At 49.1% G+C, this 22,158-nt stretch overlaps 1 protein-coding gene across 1 annotated transcript in view; it reads left to right on the forward strand.

The window, feature by feature from the left end:
* Positions 1-6,194: 6,194 nt before the first annotated feature.
* The window catches only part of RSPO4 (R-spondin 4), a gene marked incomplete at both ends in the record, with an annotated part of 40,868 nt that continues 24,904 nt past the window's right edge, over positions 6,195-22,158 (forward strand). Inside the window, one exon of the mRNA XM_079719076.1 lies at positions 6,195-6,273. Coding sequence (XP_079575202.1) covers positions 6,195-6,273 — 79 coding nt within the window. The remainder of the gene's footprint in view (positions 6,274-22,158) is intronic.

Raw genomic sequence — 22,158 nt, forward strand, 5'->3', positions numbered from 1 at the left:
GCTAAAGAAAAATCACATGATTATATCAATAGATGCAAAGAAAGCATTTGACAAAATCCAACACCAATTCATGATAAAAACTCTCAGAAAAAATAGCAATAGCAATAGCAGTAATAGAGAGGAACTTCCTCAACTTGATAAAGAGCATCTACAGAAAATCTACAGCTAACATCATACTTAATGGTGAAAGACTGAATGCTTTCCCACTAAGATTGGGAACAAAGCAAGGATCACTCTTGTTTAGCCAGTGCTGGAAGTTCTAGCCAATGCAATAAGGCAGGAAAAGGAAATAAAAGGAACATAAATCAGAAAGAAAGAAATAATAACTTTTATTTTATTTGCAAGTGACATGATTGTCTATTCTGAAAAGCCCTAAACATCTTTTTAAAAATACTCCTAGAATTAATAAGTGAGTTCAGCAATGTGGCAGTATAAAAGAGCAACACATAAAAATCAGTTGTATTAACCCAATCAAAAATGGGCAGAAGACCTAAACAGACATTTCTCCAAAGAAGACATACAGATGGCCAATAGGCACATGAAAAGATGCTCAACATCGCTAATTGTCAGAGACATGCAAATCAAAACTTCAATGAGGTATCATCTCACACCAGTCAGAATGGCCATCATTAAAAAGCCTACAAACAATAAATGCTGGAGAGAGTGTGGAGAAAAGAGAACCCTCCTACACTGTTGGTGGGAATGTAAGTTGGTGCAGCCACTATGGAAAACAGTATGGAGGTTCCTTAAAAAACTGAAAATAGAGTTACCATATGACCCAGCAGTTCCACTCCTGGGCATATGTCCACAGAAAACTCTAATTCGAAAAGATACATGCACCCCAATGTTCATAGCAGCACTATTTACAATATCCAAGACATGGAAACAACCTAAAGGTCCATCAACAGATGAATGGATAAAGAATATGTGATATATATATCTGAATTTTCCATAAAAAAGAATGAAATAACACCATTTGCAGCAACATGGATGGACCTAGATTTTATCATACTAAGTGAAGTAAGTCAGAGAAAGAGAAACATCATATGATATCACTTATATGTGAAATCTAAAATATGATACAAATGAACTTATTTACAAAACAGAAACAGACTCACAGACATAGAAAACAAAACTTATGGTTACCAAAGGGGAAATGGGGGTGGGAGGGATAAATTAGGAGTTTGGGATTAGCAGATACAAACTACTATATATAAAACTGATAAACAACAAGGTCCTACTGTATAGCACAGGGAACTAAATTCAATATCTTGTAATAACCTATACTAAAAGAGAATATGAAAAAGAATACATATATATAACTGAATCACTTTGCTGTACATCAGAAACTAACACAACATTGTAAGTCAACTATACTTCAGTTTTTAAAACATCAGTTGCATTTCTATATACTAGGAATGAACACGTGAGGCAGCAAAACTAAAAATACAGTACCATTCACAATTGCTTTTTAAAAAAGGAAAAGAAATACTTAGGTGTAAATCTAATAAAACATATGCACATGCTGAAAATGACCAAACATTGATTTTTTAAAAAATCAAAGAAGATCTTAATAAATGGAGAGACATATCATGCTCATGGATTGGAAGACGCGACATAGTCAAGATGTCAATTCTCCCCAAATAGATATACATACTTAACGCAATTCTGATCAAATTCCCAACAAGATTTTTTGAAGACATAGACAAAATTACTATAGAATTTATATTGAAAGGCAAAGGAACTAGAATAGCTAAAACAGTTTTGAAAAAGAATAAAATGGGTAGGATCAGTCTACCCAATTTCAAGATTTCTTATGAAACTACCATAATCAAGACAATGTGGTACTGGCAGCCAGAACAGCACATAGTTCATGGAATAAAATGGATCACCTAGAAATAGATCCATACAAATATACCCAGTTAATTTTTGACAGAAGAGCAAAAACAATTCAATAGAGGTAATACAGCCTTTTCAACAAATAATACTAGAGTAACTGGACATCAACAGGCAAAAAAGGAACCTTGACTTACACCTCACCCTTTATACAAAAATTAATTTGAAATAGATCATTGACTTAAATGTAAAACAATATAACTTCTAGAAGAAAAATAGGAGAAAATATTTGAGACTTGGGACCAGGCAAATGTTCTTAGATTTAACACCAAAATCATGATCCATAAAAGGAAAAATTGATAAAGTGGACCTCATCAAAAGTAAAACCTCTGCTCTATGAAAGACATTGGTAAGAGAATGAAAGGACAAATTATGGACTAGGAGAAAATATTAGCAAATAACATATAGAGTAAAGAAGTCTTAAAATGCAACAATAAAAAAATCTAATTAAAAATGTGCAGAAAGACATGCACAGACATTTTTGCTGAAGAGGATACACAGAAACTTGTATACAAACGTCCACAGTTGTTTTAGATTTAATAACCAAAAACTTGAAATTATTCAAATGTCTTTTGGTGGATGAATGGTTAAACAAACTATAATACATCCATATCATGGAATACTACTCAGCAATAAAAAGCAACTATTAATACATGCAATAACTTGGACAAATCTCAAGGAAATTATGCTAAGTGAAGAAAGACAGTCTCAAAAGGACCCATACTGCATGATTCTATTATATAACATAAGTGTAACAACATAATTATAGAAATGGAGAACAGATTGGTGGTTGTTAGGGGTTAGAGTGGAGGGGAGGGAGTGGGTGGGATCCTAAAGGAAAGCATGAGACTGCGAGTCTTGTGATGGTCCAGGTAGGCATCTTGATGGGGTAGTGGCTACATGAAACTATACATGAGATAAAATTGCACCCCAGGAAACTCTTCAATCCCTGGCAAACCAGGAAAGTTGGTCACTCTAGCAGGGGCCATCCAGCAGCCCCTGTAGCTCTGAGGAGGAGTTTGGGCTTCACCTGGAAGAAAAGCCAGGTCCTCTGGCTGCTTAGGAAGAAGAGCTTTAGGGGCCAGAACTGACACAGCCAGGAGCTACTACATCAATGGGGCCAGAGTGGCAGACTGGCCAGATGTTCACCAAATGTTTGTTTTCCACCTGAGCACATGGCTAGACTGTATTTCCCAGCCACCTTTGCAGATAGATGTGGCACGTGACTGAGTTCTGGCCAATGAGATGTGGGGGGACATGATCTTCGCCTCCAGTATGTGGTCCTCCATGCCCTGCCCCTTCCTCAGTGAGCTTTAAGCCATGTACCAGAGAACAGAGCACAAGCTGGAAGGAACCTCCGTCCTGGCTATCCCACAGAGAGGGATTTGCTGATCAGGAACACGCACTGTGAGCATAATGCGTTGCAGCCATTATACCCACCTTCATTTATTTGTGACGGTGTCCAGTAGTTCGTTAACTGATGACCCCTGGTGTGTACACCTCCTATTCTGCCATCAGCACCACTGGTCTTGATGTCCTCCCTGTGTACCTATGTTGAGGGGAGGTGACTGGATGGCAGGCTGGGATTCCCAGACAGCCCTCTACAGCTACAGAGAACCCAAGACCCTCTGAGCAGCTCAAGGTTGGGTGGAGGCCTGAGTTCTGGCTCTTAGAACCCTGGAAATACCAAATTCTGAAAGGATTGGAAGGGCTCTCGGAGAACACAAAATCCCATCTGTACCACTGAATGAATGGGGAAACTGAGGCCCTGAGAGAGAATAGGAGGTAGTTGACATCCCACAATGAATGAAGGGATGAGTGAACATTCATTCATTCTTTTATTCATTCCACAGATACTTATTTAGCACTTTATGTGTCAGGCACAAGGATAAAACAGAAGATTCCTGCCCTCATGGAATTCACAAACAGGCAAATTACAAACATGAACAGGCCTGGTGGTGCTCGGTACTATGGACAATAAAGCAGGACCAGGGGATAAAGGGCACAGGCATCTATTTTGTCTGGAGTGATCAGAAAGGGCCCCTCAGAGGAGGTAACCTTGAGTGGACACAGGCCCTGAGGATATCTGAGGAAGAATTTTCCAAGCAGAGGTTAACAGCAAAATGCCCTGCTGGGGACACATGGCAGAGTTTGAGAAGCAGAAGAAGGCGGTGGGCGGGGGGAGGTGTAGGTGGAGCAGAGGGAGTCGGTGGGGAGAAGAGGCAAGAGGCTACAGGCTGCAGAGCTCTGTGGCTGCTAAGTGGCCCCAGCCTCTGCCTGACTCCCATGCACCCTGCCCTTCCCCAGCCCTGCTCACCTGGGGGGATGGCCTGCTCTGGACCCTGGAGACTTCAGGACAGGTGGTGGCTGGGTAGGGGCTGACTTTCAAACTTCTTAAAGTTTGAACTTCTAGGGTCACCTCATTTCTCCAAGTACGCAAATTCCATGTATAAGCTGGGAGACTCCTGCATCTGGAGAACTCATTCATTCATTCATTCTACAAACATGTTGCATACCTGCTCTGTGTCCAGCATGAGCTAGGCTCCAGGCATCCCAATATGACCTCATCTCTGGCCTTAAAGAGTTGACAGTTCAGAGGAAGGGACAGACACATCCATAGTTACCACCTGCTGTGATACAAGCTTTAATAAAGAGATTGTGGGAGCCCAGAGGAGACACTGGGCCTGGCCTGAGAATCAGGGAAGGCTTTCTGGATGAGGGGCATATGCAGGACTGGGTCCTGAATGAGTCAGTGGGGATGGGGATGGGATGTAGACCAACACTCCATGGAGAGGCCACTCATGAAAGGCTCAGAGGTGTGAGAGGCTTGGAGGTGTCTGAGAAATACTGCAAGGAGTTGAGATCTGGGATTAAAGGGGTGAAAGGTGGGGTAGAGGGGAAGACGGAGATCAAAGGAGTCAGAACAAGAGGGTTTTGTAGGGTCTGGTGGGTGGGGACCATGCTGGGACACCTGGCTGCCCATCCCACCTCTGCCTTAGACTTGCTGGGCTGCCTGAGCTAGGCACCTCCAATCCCAAGGTCTCAGTAGCCCCATCTGTGGAATGGAGCCATTTTGGGGGGATGGCTCTGACATTCTACCAAGCCCCTAGGATGTTTGTCAGTGTTCGTGGAGCCCTACAGAAGAAGAACAGTCAGGGCAGAGTTGCCTCACTCTCTGTTTCCCTCCCCCGACATGGCCTCAAATGTCCTCATTATACTGGGGGCCTCACTAAGGATGAGGACAAGGGGCTGGAGAAGGAGATGCCGGCATTTACCTTCCTTTTTTTTTTTTTTTTATCAAACTACACACACAGGATAAAGGAAGGATAATTGGTCAGCAAGAGACTGTCAAGGGTAAGTTCCTCTGTGCCCCAAGAGTGGCTAAAAGGGTGGACACTGGACCCAGACAAACCACTGACCTGCTGTGTGGCCTTAGGCAAGTCACTTGGCCTCTCTGAGCTTCCCTTTCCTCCCCTGTAAAGAGGAGCTAATCAGAATAGAACCTCGCTGGATTGTTTTGAAGATTATATTATGTGTAAAGTGCTTAGAACACCGCCAAGCACACAGGCCTCAAAGTGATAGGCAGTATTATTCTTACTCTTACTGTTTTTAGTGGGCAAGGTGGCCGGAGGCAGGAGTGCACCGTTTGTTGGGGAGAAGGAGGGATTTGGCTCTGAAAGCGTTAAAGTTGTACCAGCTGCTCCCATCCTGTAGACAAGGCTGGAGGAAACACAGTCCAGGTCCTGGGCCCCTTCACTGACTAACTTATCAGGTGCTGGTCACTTCGGGGCTTAGGAGAAAGAGGAAACAGAGAAAGCGGAAAAAGAAAATCCGAGGCGGAGAGTGGGGTGGAGGGAGATGCTGAGAGGAGGGGGTCACCTGGCGTCCGCGCGTCTGTACCTCTGTGTGTGGCGTGGAGGACCGTACCTGTGTATGCCACGGGACAGTGCCGGGCGCGGGAACGCCAGAGCGCGCACGGCGTGACAGACCGACTTGGCCGGGCGACCCCCTCCGCCCCCACCGCGCGCCTTCTCCAAGCGGGTTAATGCACCGCCCCCGCCTCGCTGACTCCTCCCCGCCCGCGCCTCCCAGCCCCGCCGACGCCCTCACTAGACCTGGAGGTTGGACCCTGGGCTGACTGCGGGTCCCTGGCGGCGGGACCGACCCCGCACTCGCGGATGCGCCCGGCGCGCCCCGAGCAGCCCCCGCGCCCTCTGTGCGGTCGCCGCCGCCGGTAGCCGCTGGGCCGTCGGGCGTCCCAGGGAGCCCCGCGCCCCCGCCCAGACCAGGCTGCCCAGATGCGGGCGTCACTCTGCCTGTTGCTGCTCGTCGCCCACGCCGTGGACATGCTCCCCCTGAACCGAAGGAAGAAGCAAGGTACGAGGGGCAGCCGGCAGGGTGGCCGGGAAGGCGCCGCGGGATAGTCAGGGGGGTCGCCCTTGGGGCATCTGCCTGCTGCCCGACGCCCAGGGCTGTTAACTCTTCCAGACTGCTGTCAATCTCACTTTACAGATGGGGAAACTGAGGCCCCAGGGCACCCGTGGGGCAAGCTGGACCAAGAGGCTCTCCAGGGAGGGAAGGAGCTGCCAGGGCTCTCTCATTGCCCCCGCTCCCTATAATCACAGCATTGCTGGGGGGCGGGGAGGGAAGTGACTTTTGCAGAGACAGGAAGCCTCAGGTGGCAGGCTAGAGGTCGCAGGGCCTAGGGGACAGAGTTAGTGGCTCAGAAATCATCCCAAGCATCCATACTGAGCCAGGAGGTGACATAAAGAGCCCTGAGCTGGGAGTCCAGATGCCCCGGTCTCAGCCCCATTATAGACCCTGATCCCCCGGCATCACTTTCAAGAAGCCAGTAATTTTGGGTGGGTTCCCCTCTGGTGAGGGCATGAGCTGCATGAGCTCAAAGAGACCTGAGTTTGAAGACATTTATTCTGGGATGACCTGGAAGAGGTCCAGCCCCTCTAAGAGCCTGTTTTTCCATCTTGACCTCCTAGGGCCACTAGGAGGATGTACCAAGGTTCAGACCATAAATGTACCTGGGGTACAAAGCCAGGGGCCCCTTGCACTCTCACCTCGGGGTCCTGTGCCACAGCCCCTCCCTGAAGGAGTCAAAACATCCTCAGGAGGTGGGTTTGAGGCTGTCCCTGCAGAGCCGGGGTTGGCAGAGCCTGGGGGGCCGAGGAAGGTGAGCGAGTCCCATACCTGAGCCGGCAGCCCTTTGGCCTCCGGATGGCAGTCTGAGAATCAACAGCCAGCCACTGTGCCCAGGGTTTTCTACTCAAGGAGGGAATCCCCACTACATCCTCATGACATAGGGCTTATCCCATTCTAAAATCCAGGTGCCAAGGCTCAGACAGGCTAAGTAACTTTGCTAAGTTGACCAACGGGTGAATGAAGACCCTGTGTCTTCTTTCTTTGCAGCTCTGGTGTGAGGTCTGAGCTTGGCTACGTGGGAAAGAGAGCGAGAGTCTGCCCTCTGGGGGATTCTAGTCCACCTGAGTGAAAAAGCCTTAAATAGACAGTCACTCCTGGAGTGAAACGGGAGGCAGAGAGAGGCTGTGGGAGAACTGGGGGTGGGATTGGGTGGGATAGAGAGACTGTGGACTCCAGCTCCAGGCGTGACTGGACAGAGGGATCCAGGGAGAGGAGAGGTAGGTGGGCTTCACATGAGCTGGGACCTCATGGGGACACTGCTCTGCGAATGGCCCTTGTATAGTAGTTACGGTCATGGGCTCTGGAGTCAGCCTGCCTTGTTCAAATCCCTGCTTCCCCAGTTACCAGCTGAGTGACCTTGGGGAAGTCACTTTGCCTCTCTGAGCCTCAGTTTACCCATCTGACGGTCTTTTAGAAGCTCTCTAAGATCTTTCCCAGTTCTTAAAAAGACCAAAAACATAGATAAATAAAAACTGTCTCCTCAGCGACTCCTCTTTAAAATAGGAATAATAATCTTCAGTACCCAACTCACAGGGCAGATGTGGGTAAGACTGAATGAGTTAGTGTGTATGTTACATGAGTAGCCAAGTACAATAGTCATTCTCCTTTCCTGTCCATTGCGTCCTTTGCCTCTCATAACAGCCTAGTGGGGCTGGGGGGATGCTTATTTTTTACACGAGGAAACTGAGATTCAGAGAGGAAAACTGATTTGTCCAACGTTGCACAGAGGGTTAGTAGAAAAGCAGGCTTGAATCTCAATCCGTCTGACATGACGCTGAGAAGATATCTCTTGAGCTGTGTTGGTCTTCTCTTCTCAGAGCCTCACTTTCCCCATCTGAAGAGGAGCTAGTTTAGAAGATCTTTAAGATGCTTCTCAGTCAGTTCTAAAAGACACACACACACAAAGAATAAAGAAAAAGAAAACTTCCAGTCCCTCCCCGCATCCCCAGTTGCTCAGTGAGGTCGGGCGTGGCTGCGCCTTACATAGCCACCATTTGGTGAAGGGGCTATTGGCACCCCTCCCCACGGTAGGTGGTCTCTTGCATATGGGACACATGCATGTCCAGCGCAGCGTCTTCAGAAAGAGGCTTGTGGCTCCATTTATCAGTCAGGTGCAACGGAGGTAGCCTTGGATTTCAGTCCAACCGCCAACCCCTTTGGGTAAGTGGATTCCCCACCACCACCTGCCCGCTGCCCACAGCCTTGGTTTCCCCATTGGCACTGGGGTGGAGGTGGGAGGGTAGCAGAAGGCTTCCTGTAGCATCTTCTGCAAGGTGGTCATAGGAGTCCCAGCCAAATAGGTATGAGAGATGCTGGCTTTAGCAGATTTCTTAACTGTGGGACTTATCAGAGGATTCATAGTGAAGAGGCTGGGGATAGAGAGCAGGACCTTTCCCAAACCAGTTACAGATTAGAGACCATTTTTCGTAAGACAGCTTCTTGGAAAATTGCACATGAGCTCCCTGAGGGTCTTACCAGCTTTGACATTCTGGTCTAACTTTGGCAGGAGAATGTGTCCTGAAGGCACCTAGGTATTGGCAGTGTCTTTTCTTTCCTTTCCTTTCCTTTTCTTTTCTTTTTTCTCCCTCGCTTCCCCCTCCCTTCCTCCCTTCCTCCCTTCCTTTCTCTCTCTCTCTTCCCCTTGTTCATTCAACAAGCATTACAGGGCAGACCGTGCGCCCGGCTCTGTGCTGGGAACCTTGGGAGTGCCGAGGTGAACAGACCTGGGGCCTGCCCTTGAGGAGCTGCCCGTGTGGAGGGATGCCCTTCCCTGGCCCTCTCCTACCTCCCCTCCATGCCCGAGTGCTTGGCCCAGCATTTGGCCTACTCTGCAAGGTCAAGAGGAGCACTCGCTGGGCCCAGCAGCCACCCAGGCTGAGCTGTCACCCTCGGGGCCTGGTTCCCACAGACCCATGCTTCCTCAAGCTCCAGCATCACTGTTTTTTGATGAAACCTAATTCTTCTGTTTCCAAGACAAGAAAGACTAAAAGAAAAGGCTTGAGAATGGTTCTTGGATCTCAAGTGACTCTTACAAAACAACATGTTGATTAATTAAGTATAAATGAATCAGAACCAGATGGGGATGTTTCTCTTGAAACATGCTGGGGTGTCCCGGCAGTAGGACATTCGGGCAGGGTGAGGGGACCCTGGTCTGTACCCCTGCCTCAACACGGAGCTTCATTTAGGCAATGAGGAGAGGACAGGCCATGACTGACTTTCCCAGCGTCCAAGGCCTTCTGGGGAGGGGGCTTGGTGGAGGAAATTGTCACCCACATTCACGTGGTGCCTTTAGATCCTTCTAGACCTGAGGCAGCAAAGGGCAGAGGGAGCAGCTCTGAAATTCAGGGCCCTCTCCTTCCCTGGATGTGTGATTTGGGGCAGTCCGTGTACCTTCTGCATTGGTTCCACATCTGTGAAATGGGAACATTGTTGTACCTACCTCTTTGGTGTTTGGGACGATTCACCACAGTCCCAGAGGGAAGGTGTCCAAAGGCATAGAGTAGGTGCTTCATGAGGACTCAGCCACTTCCCCCTCCCATTTTACAGCAGAGCTGGATGCTCCCTGGGCTGGGGGAGGGGAGTTTCATGCAGGTTGAATCTCACCTCTGCCCTTCTCCCCGCTCTGAGCCTCTTTTTCTTTATCTGTAAAAGGACTGTGGCAGCGCCCACTCCAGAGTCCTGTTAGGTGGACTGAATATAATAATTCTCTGTAAATTGAAAAGCCCTATGTGGATGGCCAGGCCAGCAGCACTGTCCCCTGTACACAGACAGAGAAGCTGAGACACAGCAAGCAAGTACCCGAGGCAGGGGTGGCGATCGGGGAGGACCCAGGTTTCTAGTCTCCAGGTCAGGGCCATGGCTGGGCCCAGAACAAGGTGTATCCCACCTCCCTCTCCCATGGATGGAGACCACCCCACCCCTGCCCAGACACCAAAGGAGACCCTTGAGGCCACTTGGGGCCAGCCACGTGCCGGGAGCTCTGCATGTGGGTTTCGACATCTGACTGACTATGGCGCTACCTGTGTTACACCTATTTCCTAGACAAGGGGTCTGAGGCTCCAAAAGGGGCAGGGACCTGCCCAGGAACTCCCAGCAGCTGAGCTGGTACGTGGACCCAGAGTTTTGGAGGCTCCAAAGCCTGTGCATAGAAAAAGAAATGAATTCTGCTAGAGACTTGCCAGGGGCTGCAAGGAGGAGGCATCTGAGAAGAGCCCCATCAGAGGGCTGCAGAAGTGGCAGCAGCATAGGAGCTGGGGACTCTGGCAGGAGGAGGGGAGGGTCTGGCCGGATGGGAAGGGCTGAAGGGGCTGTGTGGCAGAGGGGGTGGAGGTCCAATGGCAGACAGGCCAGAGCCCAGCATCAACTAGGGATGTCAGGAATGGATCCATCAGAAAAACTGACATGGACAGGATCCCTCAGTGCAGCCTAGAATCTGAGACTCAGAGGTGGGACGTTACTTGGCTGAGGTGTCACAGGATAAGGGGACCTTCTTCCCTTTGTTCCCCTGCCTCCTCTAGTCCATCTGTCAGTCCATTGTCTCTTCATCCATCTTTCCATCCTTTCATCTAGTGAAAAAACTGAAGCTCATGTTGATGCAGAGTTTTTCCATAGCAGATGAGGGAGATAAATTTAGTAAATGCAGCTAGCATTTAGAATGCCGAAATGGTGTAGAATGGATAAAACAGAACAGAATAGTATAGAGTAGAATAAAATAGAGTGGGGTCGGCAAACTGTTTTTGCAAAAGGCCAGGTAGTTACTATTCTAGACTTCATGGGACATATTCTTCCTGTTTTGTTTTGTTTTTTTACAAGCATTTAAAAATATTAAACCATTCATAGCCTACAGGCCATACAAAAAGAGGCCATAGCCCAGTTAGCCCATGGGCCATAGTTTGCCAGCCCCCTTTTTAGAAGATATCAGAATGCATTGCAAGTGTTAAGATTAATTATCATTTTGAGAAATGGGTTTCGGCTTACATATGTATGTGAATGTATGAGTGGGTGCATGTGTGTGCACATGGATGTGGGTGTGTGTGGGAGTGTGTGAATGAGTGTGTGTGTACTCTGTGTACTGTGTGTGTACTGATGTAAAAATGTAATTTTTACCATTCCCCCAGAAGTGTGGAGCTTTTGGCTGAACCCAATGCAGTGCTCCTGACAGCTCTGAGAGGCGGGTTCTAGGGGATCCCAGTATTGCAGATGGGGAGACGAAGCCCCCATGGGTCACACAGCCATAGGCATGTGAACCCAGAGAGTCTGGCTCTGGAGCCCCAAACAGGACACCGAATTGCCTTTATAAGTAGCAACTGCCCTCGACACATTTTGCAAACCTCTATTTCTTTCTTTTTTTTTTTTTTTTTTTTTTTGCAGTACGCGGGCCTCTCACTGTTGTGGCCTCTCCCGTTGCGGAGCACAGGCTCCGGACGCGCAGGCTCAGCGGCCATGGCTCATGGGCCCAGCCGCTCCGAGGCATGTGGGATCTTCCCAGACCGGGGCACGAACCCGTGTCCCCTGCATCGGCAGGCGGACTCTCAACCACTGCGCCACCAGGGAAGCCCTGGTGCTTATGCTTGTTTCTAATGGCCCAGGATCTGGCAGCCACGTCCTTCCCAAGATGTTTTCTTTTCCCAAGGTAGATTTTAGCCCTAGGACCCATTGGGGGCCTAAATATCCCTCCTGCATTAGACACCCTCAAGCAGCCAGTGAGCGCTGGACATTGCATGTTCCTTTCTCATCGACCCTCCCCCAAACCTGCCAGGTGGATATGGTTGCCCCTCTTCCTTTACAGAAGAAGAAGGCTGGTTCAGAGAGAGAAACAGCCTTGTCCAAGGTCACATAGCCAGTGTTCCTGATTCCAGAACCACAGGAGCAAATCCCGCCTACTATAGACTGCTCCAGAAAGTCCATCTAATGCTGCCATTAACCACCCTGTCATTTATATAGCACTTTATCGTTTGCAGAGCAGTTCAACTTTCATTTTTTCTCTGGAGTTCTGGAGAAGGTAGAATAATGGAATGTTAGGACTGAAAAGGCCAGTTGAGACCTTTGAGACCCACGCTTGTAAAAATGGAGCCTCAAGTGAGGAAGTACCTCACCCAGGACCATCCAGCCAGGAGTGGAGGTGAGGATGCAGGAAAGCGAACGGGGGTGGTGAGGGTGGCCTTGGATAGGCAGAGTAAGGCAGCTTGCTCCAGGGCCTGGAATCTGGTTTAGAGCTTCTCAGAGCCTCAGTTTCCCCTGTGTGACTTGGCCATGCTCAGTCCGCTTTGCCTTTCTCCCAGGCCTAGAAGAAATGCTAGATGAGAGGATGGAACCAAGAGGGCTTTCACAGCTTGAAGGCTGTCTGCAGAGGTTTCTTAATAACCAGAGGCCAGCCTGGGGTCCAGGAGCCTCGTAAGGGCCTCCAGAGTTACCTGCGTGCCACATGGGGTCTGTGGCCTGGCTGTGTGGTTCCATAAGAGGGACCTGGTGGAGGCCTGGGCCACACAGAACCACCATGGCCTGGAGGGCAGTCCTTGCATCAGAGCCCCAGGCTGTGGACACTGTCAGGACGTAGATCAGCCCCAGACCCTGTGGACACCCAGGAGCACACTCCTCACGTATATATCCATACACATATATGTTCCTAAAAACATTTATTTGTTTTTTTTTAAGTACTTAATTTTCACTGGCACCAAAGGTTTAGAAAAGTCTCTTTTTGATTTGGTTTTATGGTTGAGCATTTACTCTATGCCAGATGTTACCTGTGTTGTTTTATTTTATTTGTCAATGTCAGGTACTATGCATATAAACTGACTAAATTCTCCTAATAAACCTGTGATGTGGGTACTATTATTATCCCTGTTTTACATATGAGAAAACCAAGGCACAGAGGGGTTAAGTGACTTTCCCCAGGACACACAGCCAAGTTCAAATCCTTCCTAGTCCCAGAGCCAAGCTCCAACTACTGAGCTCAGTTGCCTCCCACCCTTATTTAGTCCTCACATCAACTTGCAAAGGGACTGTTATTATCCACATTTTAAGGAAGAGGAAACTGAATTAAGAAGAGAGGAGCATTAGTTGAAGTATGTGAAACTGCCATTTTTGTAGGTTGAAAACAGCCAAATATTAGCGATTTCATATGTTCCAGTCCAATAGCTTGGCAAGTAAGTTTGGCAAAGCCAGGATTTAAACCCAGACAATTGATTCCAAAGGTTGGGTGCATAGCCATCCTGTCTGGCCTCCTCCCAATTCATCCAGATAATAGCCCACGAGGTGATTTGATCCTTTTATTCTCCAGAGGCCCTCCAAGCACAGAGAGGGCAATCGACTTGCCAGGGTCACACAGCCAGGATGGGGAGAGGTTGGAATGTGCCCCCCAGGTCTCCATAGCCAGAACCTCCTTTTCTCAGCCCTGTGCAGCAGTCAGCGCCACTCGGGACACATGAGCCCTTGGCCCCACCCCTGGGGATTCCTCCGGAGTCCCGAAGGGAATGGTTTGTCCCCATTGCCTGGGTGAAGCTCACTCATTTTGAGCACTGCTGCCTCAGGCTAGGCCACTACTGCCTGCCTCTGGGATGATTTCTTGTAATGCCGAGTGACTCATAGGGCCCCTGCTCTGTGGCCCGTGGTGGGGACTCCTCTGTGCTGCTGTGGGTGGGGGGTTCTGTTTCAGCATCTCAGAAGAAAGGCATTCTCAAGCCTGGGGGACCCAGACTGCATAGGGAAACCACTCCCTTTCTGCAGGGGTGGAGACACCCAGAAAGGAATGTCACAACTGCCCTTCTGCAGCCTGCTCTGGTGTTGGCAGGCAGGCACAGTTGTCTCTAGCAAGTGCCAGATGAGCAGTGGGAGGCTGGCTGGCTGTCACGAAGGCCACGGCCTCTACTGCTCACCAGCTGAGTGGCCTTGAGCAAGTCACCTCTCCCCTCTGGGCCTCAGTTGACTAATTTGCAAAATGGGGCATGAAACGCATCCCTAGCACATAGTGAGTGCTCAGTTAGTGACTATGAAAAGTGTCCAGTGCCAGGCAGTGGGTGTGGGATTTGGGCTGTGACAGGCCTGGGCTTAGCTCCCAGCTCTGCTACTGCCATGCTTGGGTGAAAATATTTCACTCCTGACTCTCATTGTTGTCTATCAATACAATGGGGATGATAATAGCATCTACATCATAGGGTTGCCCTGAAGGTCAAAATTGTGCATATAACCCACCTGAGAGACAGTAGGTGCTAATAAATGGTGATCACAGTAATGCATCATGGGAAGGTTGGCTCCTTCTAGCATCCAGGACATTCCAGCCTGATGTCAGACATACCCCTGCCTGTGTTTGAAAGTCCTCTGTAGACCTAACTCTCCAAAAGAAGGTTACTTTGGGGAGTCCAGATTCAGAGGATAGGGAGGTCCTAGGTGCTCTGTGTCTATGGCACAGTGACTCACCCTCTCTGAGCCTCTGTTCACTCCTCTGTGAAAGGGAACCTCAGAGAACAGCAGTGAGGATGGAAGGATGTGTGTGTGTTTGTGTGTGTGTGTGTGTGTTGCTGGCACATTACAAATGTATAAATGATATGATGGCTATTTGTGGATGAGGCCATGATGGGGCCTGACATCCTGCCCTCTGCCCATCGCAGGCTGGAAAAACCCAGTCAAATGCTGTCTTTCAGACCTGATTTTCCTTCCTCCTCCCCTCTTGCCCCGCTTCTGACAGGCATTTGAGTCAATCAGACTTAATTCATAACGCATTATCAGCATCAGCCGAGCTGATAGTACTCTTGTTTTGTATTATTTTATTTCTCTTTCCTTATTTTTAAATGGTTACAAATTGGCAATTTTTAATTTTACTCAAAATTTATTTCACTTATTTAAAATTTTTTCATTTTTATTTTATTTAAACATTTTAATTTTATTTTTAAAGTTTTAATTTTTATTAATTTTAATGTAATTTATTTAAATTTACTTTAAAATGTATTTTTATTTTATTCTTACATTTTATTTTTCTAAGTTTTTAACTTTATCATTTAGTTTTAAAATGCCATTTTATTTTAAATTTTTTATTAATTTTAGTCATTTTTTATTTTAAATCTTTTAATTTTACTTTTCGGGTTTTTTCATTTTAAAATTTTTATTGTATTTTTATGTGCCCACTTTTTTATTGGGTTTCCTGAATTTTTCTTGTCAGTTTATAGGACTTCTTTGTATTACCTACATATTAATCCCCTGTTGGTTTTGACATGGAAGATACGTTTCTTCAATCTGATACCCAGCTGCTAACTTTGTATGTCCTTTAGAGAACAGAAATTGTTACTTATAATACTGTTCATGTGATCAATCCCTTGAAGGTTTTTTAGGTAGGAGGGCATTGTTTCTGCAGTATGTTCTGGGCTTTTTGATTTTACAAAAAGTCCTCATAAGATGGTCTCATGAGAAGGGTGTGAGCCCCTGATTCTCTATCCCTTGAGCGGATCACCCTTCCCGCAAGTGATTCTTCCCTGACAAGTGTTGACAGTCCTGATGCAGCAGCCCTCAGCCCTTCCTGAGTACATTCCTGGAACTCAAATTCAGGTGACGCTTCTCTGTCCACCCTCATTCCTGGATGTCCCCTGAGTCATCGCATTTCAGCCAGCACATGTCTGTTGAACACTTGCTGTCAGCTGGCCCCTGTCCTTGGGGGCCCCAGACTGATGAAGGTGGGAGGCCCAATAGAGTGAATAGCAGAGGTGTCAGCTGGAGACCCCCGCCCCTGGGACAGGGGACGTTGGCTTGACGTCCTCCCTGAGAGCGGAGCATCCCCACAATGGCTGCCGTTCTCCCAGGGCTGCTTTGGCTGAATAGCTTCAGTTCGTAGACCATCTTATTCCCCTGCATCAATAACCCTCCCTCCAACCACCTCCCCCATTAAAAGAAAAAGAAAAAAACCGAGCACTCAGGACATTTCTGGGTAACAGACTTTATTGAAGGTCTGGGGATGCTGCTAAGGGCTCCATGGTTTCAGACTTAAGACCACTGGGTTGCCCCTGCAGCCTCTGCTCTTCTCCTCCTGTCTGACCCTGCACACAGCTCGGGGCTCCTCTTTGGCCCTGAGAGACATATGACTTTCAGTGGCACTTCTCTGCCTTTGGAGAGCCACTGGGCATTAGGCAGCAGGGAGGGGCTGAGAGGCCATCAGGGAGGCATGGCTCCCAGCAGTCAGGAGCTAGGACTCTGGTTTGCATCCCACCTGACTCTTCACTGTGGGTTCTTGGGTCAACCACTAACCCTAACCCTAACCCTAACATCTCTGAGCCTTAGTTTTCTCATCCATGAAAACATGTAAATGTAGCCCAGCTTTTCAGGGCTGTGATGGGTTTGCAGTGATTTAACACAGGACCTGGTAGCTCAGGATCCTGCATGCTGCAGACGGCATCAACCTGGTTCTGCCCACCTGCAGACCTGGTCCCTCAGAGGATCTACAGGAGCTCACAGAGACCAGCACCTCTGGCTGTGGCTGCTCATCTTGGATCCAGCCCTTAATCCTGGTTTTAACTGGGCAAGAAGGATTATGGTTCCCATTTTGCACGTGAGGAAACTGGGACCCACTGACAGTGGTTGTAGAATTTCCAGGCCCTGAAAGCCTAGGTCCCTCCAACTGGCTGGGTTTCAGTGTGGTGGAGACAGTGCCCCAGGACCACGAGAGGTTTCCAAGGTAGAGCCCCACCACATATGTGCCTGTGTCCCCTTCTTCCATTCAGCTCCTCCCTGCTGGCATCACACCATTTCTTGAGCACCTACTATGTGCCGGGTGATTTTTGTGTGCATTAGTTACCCACAGCCTTCGAAGATAGGACCCATTTTACAGAAGAGGAAAGTAGAATCCAGATAGGTGAAGCCACTTGCCCAGGTTTCCACAGCCCCCATACAGTCTGGGTTGGAAGCCAAGCTGGGGCTCCGAAACCAGAGCTGTTTTTCACTGTGCCAGGAATTGGTGAGCAGAGCCCAGGGCAGAGCATAAGGACAAAGTTGGCTCCCATTTGATGTCCTTGGCATATGAGCTGGGCACAGAGCCAGGGGCTCTGCAGGTTATTACCTCCCTTTATCCTCCGGGCACCCCTTCGATAGCATCATTCTCATTTTGCAGCTGAAGTGTGAGGCTCAGAGAGGTGAAAGGGACTTCCCAGAGTCAAGGTGGCAGAGCTGGGGTTCATACCCACATGTGTGTGACCTGGACTCCCGCCTGCCCAGCACTGCCTCCCTCCCATCTCCCATTTCCTGGGCAGTTGGTCTGGGGGCCTGGCCCGGGCAGATGTCACTGTGACTCACCACTTATTCTCACCTTCAAGAATGACTTCAGACAGGGCCTCGGGTTTCAGTCCAGCTTGGGGGCGGTGGTATACAGCTGGTTTAGGGAGCCACTGAACAGCAAGCCGGCTTGAAACAACCAGAGGGAACCTTGAATGAGACCTTGTCCTGGTGGCCTGCGAAACTCGAGAGGCCACAGCAGGTCAAAGAGTCACAACCCGAGCCAGTGGCAGGGAGGAGCAGAAGTGATTCAGGCATCTCTGGAGAAGGCTGCGGGGCAGACACAGTCATGGGATTCTTGGGTTAGGTCCCCTGAGAGCTGAGGACGGGTAGCTGAGGTCTGCTCACGCCAGCTACCTGCTGCACCACGGGCTAGGCCACGTACCTTTTAATCCTCATAATATCCCACAAGCAAGACTTGTCCATCTGCTGCTCACAGCCAGCAGCCTGGTCCAGACCCCCTAGGTGACCACAGGCCTCCGCCCTGGGCTCCCAGCTCCCACTCCTGCCCCCTACTGTTCATTCTGCTCAGCCCCAGAGGGAGCTTTCAAGATGGCAGACCCTCCTTGGCCTGCACCACGCAGGGCCTTCCCATCTTGCTTCCAGGAAAGCCCAGCGCCATCCACACTCCTTCTGAGCCTACCACCCAGGTCTGGGCTGATCCGCCTTTCCGACCAGCTCTGGCCTCACTGCGCTCCTGCATGCTAAACCCCTGGACCTTTGTACCTGCTGGTCCCTCTGCCAAGAATGCTTTCCTTATATGTCTCAGCGAGTCCTGTCTTGTGGCCAGGACCCTCCTCTCCTTTCCTCACTCTGTTTACTGTCATTCACTCACTGTCACTATCTCAAATGACCTCTCTCTCCTTTAGGATGCAAACTCCCTGAGGGGAAGGGCTGTCTTGTCCACTGATGTATCCCCAGTGCCTACAACAGTTCTTGGCACATAGTAGGCCCTCAAGCACATTTGTGAAAGGAACAAGCTTTCCAGTGAGTGGGTGATTGCCTGTATCTTACATATGAGCAAACCGAGGTTCAATAACGGGCCCAGGGAGTGAAGTGTGGAGCTGGGATTTGAAGGCGGGGTTGTCTGATCCCAAGCCTTGGGTTCCCATCTCCACTCTTTATGCCTCACTGCTGAGCAAGACTGATTGGGAGCCTCATCTATTGTGGGGAAGGGGTGACGATAGATGTGTCACCTGGAACAGCAAGAGCCAGCCATCCTCAGTCCCAAAGCAGGTGCAGCAGTGGGTATAGTAGGCCTGGCCTCCCCAGTCAGAGGCCAGGGACCAGGCTGTTCACAAGGCCAGACAGGGAGAGCCAGCTGGCTGGAGATAAAAAGCCAAAGGCACCCATCCAGAGACCAGGGTTCCAGCCCTGCCTTCCAGTGACCCACTGTGTGGCTCTGAACAAGTGCCTGCCCCTCTCTGAGCCTCAGGGCACCATAATACTACTATCCGTATACTACAGAGTTCAAACTTTAATAGACACTGCCCAAATCCTTTTTTAAAGTGAGGACTGGATGTTGTCAGTCTTTTAGTTTACCTTTCTGGTAGGCCACAAGTAATATTTTGTTTTTATTCTAAACATCATTTTGAAAATTATTAGTGCAATGTAATAGTTCTTCCTGAGGTTACTGGCCCATTTGTCTTTCTTTTTTTAATTACTTGTAATATTTTTGCCCATTTTATACCTTGGGTTGTTGCTGTTTTTCTTCTTCTTGATTTCTAAGCACTCTTTGTATATTAAGGATGGTAATCCTTGGCCTTCTTTTGTGAGGCATAATGATCAGCGTGGACATGTAACAGAGGATCACAAACATGACATTTGCTTTCTCTCTCTCTAATTCTGTTATATCTCTAAAACCCAATCCTTAATAACTTTGGGTAGATCTCAGAGTTTCTGGTATTAAAAAGCTCAGTTTGGTGCTAAATTTTTGAAAACACAGGTCTAATTCAGCGCTGTCTCCTTCCCCATCACTGACTTGGCTCCTGACTCCATTGATCTGCCCTGTGGAGAGATGTGTCATCCTCCCTCCTGTGTGCTGGGGAGCAGAAGAGGGATGGGGACAGGAACAGCTGTGTCTTACTTCTCTGGTGCTGCTGTGGCCTCACAAGTCCCAGCAGTGAGAAAACTCAGGGCCGCATCACCAGTGAGCACAGGGAAGCGATTGGGTCTAAACGTTCCTATGCCTCCCTCCACACCCTCTGTGTGTGGCAGGTGCCCTACCTGTGGCACGGCTGTGACTTATTAGGGGAGGAGCATGGCCTCGACCTCTTCGCATATTCCCAGCTCCCTCACTACCCCATGGTACCCCTACAGCACCTTTGGGTTGGAAATTTTGGATCAAGTTCAACGGCCTCCTTCAGTGTCCACGTGATCCGGACAGAGAATTGGCCAAATGGTAGCAGCGCAGGCTTCTGAGAGACTGACCCCTCCCCGTCTGCATCTCTCATTCATTCTCCCCCCTCCCCCAATAGACATGGGAAGGATCAGCGAGTGTGTGTTCAGTCAGGGGATGAAATGCCCATTTCCGTGTCTCATCGGGTTCCCTCCACACTGTGAGTGATTCTCTTGCCACCCCACCTGCGTTTAGGGAATTGGGGAAGTGCCCTGCCCCGCCGCAGCCCCTGCTAGACAATCCTTCCTGGATCCTCTTCAGACATCGGTTTACACCAGCTGGTAGGCAGTGGAGGGGGAGGGGATGGAGGGTGCAAAGATATCTGGCCTCCCCCTTGCTAAGTTCTGAAGGGGGTGTCTGGCTCCAATTCCACACTCACGAGGCAGCTTTCTTTAGAACACAGTGGTAAGGGGAGGGGAGGGCTCAGACTTTGTTTCCACCCTTAGTCGCAAGTTTTGGAGCAGCAAGATACATCTTGTTCCTTCGTTCACCCAATAGACACTTACAGAGCACCAGTGTACCCCGGCACTGTGCATGGCACTGGGAGGCGTGGGTGAACAAGACAAGGTGCCTGGGAAATTTCCCTTCCTGATCTAGTATCATTTTGCACATCTTTCTAAAATGTTTCCACAGGTCTGTGATTTGTCTTTTAACTTTGTCCAATAAATCAAATAAAAGAAAAACGTTTTTGTTTCTTGTTTTCACTGGAGTCTAGACAAGGGCCTGGTATACTGTAGGCATTCAAGAAACACCTACTGAATGGATGGACGGATGGGTGGATGGATGGCTATTGGGCCCTTAGAAACACTGAGTTTAACCATCCATTTGACAGATGGAGAAACTGAGGCCCAAAGACAGGGAGGGACTTGCCTGAGGACCCACGGAACTGGGATAAGAGTCCATATCTGGTGCACTCTCCCTTCTACAAGGTTTTCAGAGGGGGAGGGAGCCTGTGGGGAGAGACCAGACCCAGAATAGGGTCCCTAAAGATGTTCACCCCATGTCTGGAGGTCCAAACTGGATTCCCAACTCTTTGTCACCGCTCGGAACCTCCAGTTACCCCGGGTGCTGGATGAGAGGGGCTGGGGCTATCCCTGGAACACCGAGAGGGTCCAGTGCTGAGGCCCAGCCCCATTCCCTGATGCTCACTGGCAGCAGAGCCCCCGGTTTTCTCTGCACTGGGAGCTGATGGTATATCCAAAGCTTCCTTAGGGCTTAATTGTAAGAGGCAATTAGGGTGTTTACATGGGACATATTCTAGGGGCTGGGTTCTCCGCAGTACTTAATAATAGCTACCAGTTACTAAGACTCCCTGGCTTTAAATCCCAGCTTGCCGCTATGTGATCCTTAGCAAATTATTTACCTTCTCTGTGCCTTAACTTCCTTGTCTGTAAGAGGAGATAATAATACCTCGTAGGGTTGTTGCAACAGAGTCTGGCCTTGTAAGAGCTCCACACTGCTCACAGCTACCCCATTGCTGTGCACCTACCATCTGCCAAACCCTGTTCTGAGCATGTCAGACACGCCAGCATACTGAACCTTCTCAGCAATGCATGAGGACAATGATTATGCCCATTTTACAGATGGGAAAACTGAGGCTTAGTTTGCGATTTAGACCCAGGCTGTCTGCTTGCAGAGGCCGACTTAACTGCTACACCATGCTGTAGTGCCTCTCCTGCCATTGGTGCTGAGGGACTTCGGGGTCTGAAAGTCTTTAGAGATTATCCATGCCCTTAGGGGATGCCCCCGGAAGTGAGCAGACGAAACCAAGAGGACTGGCTCGAGATCCTCCCCCTATGCAAGCCTCAGCCAAAGCAGCTAAACTCTTAGCTGCCCTATTAATCGAGCTCCCAGATCACATCCTATCTTGGGAAAAAGAAAGCTTGCTTGGCTGAAAAAAGTTTGAAAGTCCTCTGTCAAGACCAATCCCTTGTTTTTCTGCTGGGGAAACTGAGGCTGCCAAGGTCACACAGTGAGCCTGAGTCCCAGCCGAGACGGGAAGCACGGTCCTGGCTCCTAGTCCCGAGCTCTGTTCATTGCGGGTCTTCAGCATGGTGGGGTGAAGGGGTCATTTGTGGAGCAAACTGCGAGACCTGGTACCTCTCAGTCTCGTGCATGTTAGGAATCATGTGCTCTCAGTTCCTCTTAGGAAGTTCCCCCACCTTTCCTGGAATCCTGGC

This window comes from Hyperoodon ampullatus (assembly GCF_949752795.1).
Source record: "Hyperoodon ampullatus genome assembly, chromosome: 14".
NCBI classification, from domain to species: domain Eukaryota; kingdom Metazoa; phylum Chordata; class Mammalia; order Artiodactyla; family Ziphiidae; genus Hyperoodon; species Hyperoodon ampullatus.